We start from the raw sequence: 3,016 nt of genomic DNA, 5'->3' as shown, positions 1-3,016 counted from the left end.
ATTTATCTCACTGGTGTGTTTGTTCACATCTCTGAAATGGAATGTTTATTTACCTTGTGTGTATCTAACAGGTTCTAAGTATATATTTATAGTGTTGAGAGAATCTTGAGAAAGTGAAAGTGCTTTGTATGTTATATGATGTATAAATAGCAGTGGTAAGTTTTTCTGAGCAGATGACTCAGAACATTTTGACCAAAGATGGAAAACATACTTTGGCTATTCTCTCCAAGGAGAGACATGATTTCTGTTTGGAACATTAAAAAAATCAAAAAAACAAGGATTCTGGTTAGGTAGATATAAGGTGATTCCGTGTGTCACTCTTAACTATACATTTAAACATTATCTGTTTTTTTTGCTTTGTCATTGTTAAAACGGATATAGCAATATTTCATAGGATAAATTGAGGGCATAACAGCGCCTGGGACCATCACTTGTTGGTTTGGATGCCCTGATTGGACACACTTTTGGTAAATGGGAATTTCAAGTGATTCCAAACAGGAAGGACCTGGACTTGCACCGCATAACAGTGACGAACCTTTAGTAATTCTGTTGCGACTTAGAGCATTTCACATGACTTTTAAAGGGCATGACTCACAACCATCATTTCTTTCTCTAGTTTTGTGTAATTAGTCTTTTTTTTTCACTGTTTCATATGAACTCAATTATGTAACAGTTTCTTTTGTATCTTGGCTAAGACAAACTGAGTTACATGGCACAAGATAAAGCAAATGAAGAATACTTAGTAGCTTAACAAAGAATGTATGATACATTTTCCTGGAGTTGATTTCATGGTAACTCAAAGTGAATTAGCAAAGTCCAAATCTTTCTTGATTTACAGATATAAACACCACGGAGCTTTAGAGTTTCTTGTCCGCTTGTTCACATGCTCAGCCATTAGTGCAGTGGCTGAGATAGGATGCTCTTAGGCAAACATGTGTTAAATGAACAATTAATCTCCTTTTGCTCATTTGGTAAGAAACTAATGTGAAGTTTGATTATTGTTGGAGCTAGAATAGGACAAACCTGCGATTCATGTGTCAAGATTGAGAATCAGTCTAGTAGCTGCAGCAACAATTTTGATTCACATGCAGTATTCTGACATTGCTGAGGTCACATTTGCTGGCATTTTCCATTGTTCTCAATTCCCAGCAGAGAAAAAAACCAGAATGAGGTGGGAGAACCAGAGCAATGTGTCCAGGTTCCTTCTGCAGGGGCTCCCAATTGGCCCAGAGCAGCAGGGCGTGTTCTTTGCTCTGTTCCTGGGCATGTACCTGACCACGGTGCTGGGAAACCTGCTCATCATCCTGCTCATCAGGCTGGACTCGCACCTCCACACCCCCATGTACTTCTTCCTCAGCCACTTGGCCTTCTCTGACATCTCCTTCTCATCAGTCACTGTCCCAAAGACATTAATGAGCATGCAAACTCAGGATCAATCCATCCCCTACGCAGGATGTGTAACACAGATGTATTTTTTCATACTTTTTGGCTGTCTTGACAATTTCCTCCTCGCGGTGATGGCATATGACAGATATGTGGCTGTCTGTCGCCCGCTGCACTATGTCACTGTCATGAGGGAGGAGCTGTGTGCCTTCCTAGTAGCTGGGTCCTGGCTCTTTTCTGGAGCTCATGCCCTGTTACACACTGTCCTCCTGGCTCAGCTGTCCTTCTGCGATGACATTCCCATCCCCCACTTCTTCTGTGAGCTCACTGTCCTCCTGAAGCGGAGCTGCTCAGACATCTCCCTTAATGAGCTGATCATCTTCACTGAGGGGGGAATGCTTTTTATCCTGCCTTTGAGCAGCATCTTAGGCTCTTATATTTGTATTGGTACCACTGTTCTGAGGGTCCCCTCCACTAAGAGGGTCTTGAAAACCTTTTCTACCTGTGGCTCTCACCTTTTTGTGGTGTCTTTATACTACGGGGCACTTGCAGGTGTCTATTTTTTCTCTCTGTCACAGAACCCCAGTGACAAGGACATAGGTGTTTCTGTCATTTACACAGTAGTCACTCCCATGCTGAACCCTTTCATCTACAGTCTGAGGAACAGAGATATCAAACAGGCCTTTGAAATATTTGTCAATAGGTTTAGCTCCTTTAAATGGATATCACTAAATCTTATTTGAGACATGAGTGCTGAGGGATATGATTCCTAAAATATTTACATGGTTGATAATCCCACATAGATTTAAAATAATACATGTATGTATTCCTCTCTTACATGATGGATAACTCCACACACATTTAAAATAATACATACATACGTATATATATATATTGCATGTGCAGGGCTCTTAACAGGTCTATGAAACCAACTTTGTTATTTATATTGATGGATATCTCAGCAGTCAATCTTTACTAATTTACACCTCTTATATGCAGAATCGTATGCAAACACATATTATTGTGGATTCATCTTTTTCTCCTTTCATATATGTCAATTTTTACCTGATATGTTTCAAGAAGCATGTCATTGAGGACACATAGACTCAGCATTATGATCTGTTTCTGGTGGACTGACTAGCCTACGTAACAGAATGCTAAGGCTAGCTTGCATCAGCTTCAGTCTAATTGTCACACAACCAATGACACCATATCAGCAACTTGCAAATGGCTAAGATGGGAATAATCACACTAAGAAAACTGGCAAATCCTGCAAACAGTCCCCGCCACATCAGAGCTGTTTGTTACTCATCTAGCGGCACTTCATGGGTTCACATTAGGAAATAGCTTCTCATTTCTTCATGGTCCCAACTTGAACGTTTCATTTATTCTTTCTACTAATATAGACATGCCAGATTCCTTTTTTGTTAGTTATTACATGATATTCCTTTCCTATGAGCTTACTTCATATATGTTTGTATTTATACAATGTACATGTTATCTCTGTGATGAAAACATTACAAACAGTGAAAAGTTGAATGTTTGATTGACAAGCATTGAAAGTTGTTTTTTTTTTGAAAATTTTGATTTGTACTTGCACTTTGATTTCTGCAGGGGGTTTGTTTTAGGAATT

General features: G+C 39.4%; 1 protein-coding gene across 1 annotated transcript; it reads left to right on the top strand.

Annotated features, from left to right (window-relative positions):
- Nucleotides 1–1,137: 1,137 nt before the first annotated feature.
- Nucleotides 1,138–2,252, top strand: LOC131481818 (olfactory receptor 1J4-like). Its single transcript, XM_058672149.1, has one exon. The coding sequence runs from the start codon at nucleotides 1,167–1,169 to the stop codon at nucleotides 2,124–2,126; it is 960 nt and encodes a 319-aa protein (XP_058528132.1). The 5' UTR covers nucleotides 1,138–1,166; the 3' UTR covers nucleotides 2,127–2,252.
- The last annotated feature ends 764 nt before the right edge of the window (nucleotides 2,253–3,016 follow it).

This window comes from Ochotona princeps, chromosome 14 (genome assembly GCF_030435755.1).
Source record: "Ochotona princeps isolate mOchPri1 chromosome 14, mOchPri1.hap1, whole genome shotgun sequence".
NCBI classification, from domain to species: Eukaryota; Metazoa; Chordata; class Mammalia; order Lagomorpha; family Ochotonidae; genus Ochotona; species Ochotona princeps.
This window is presented reverse-complemented; position numbering and strand designations above follow the sequence as displayed.

What these genes read in the sequence shown, in the direction of transcription:
- LOC131481818 (XM_058672149.1), top strand. Translation starts at nt 1,167, where the DNA reads ATGAGGTGGGAGAACCAGAGCAATGTGTCCAGGTTCCTTCTGCAGGGG.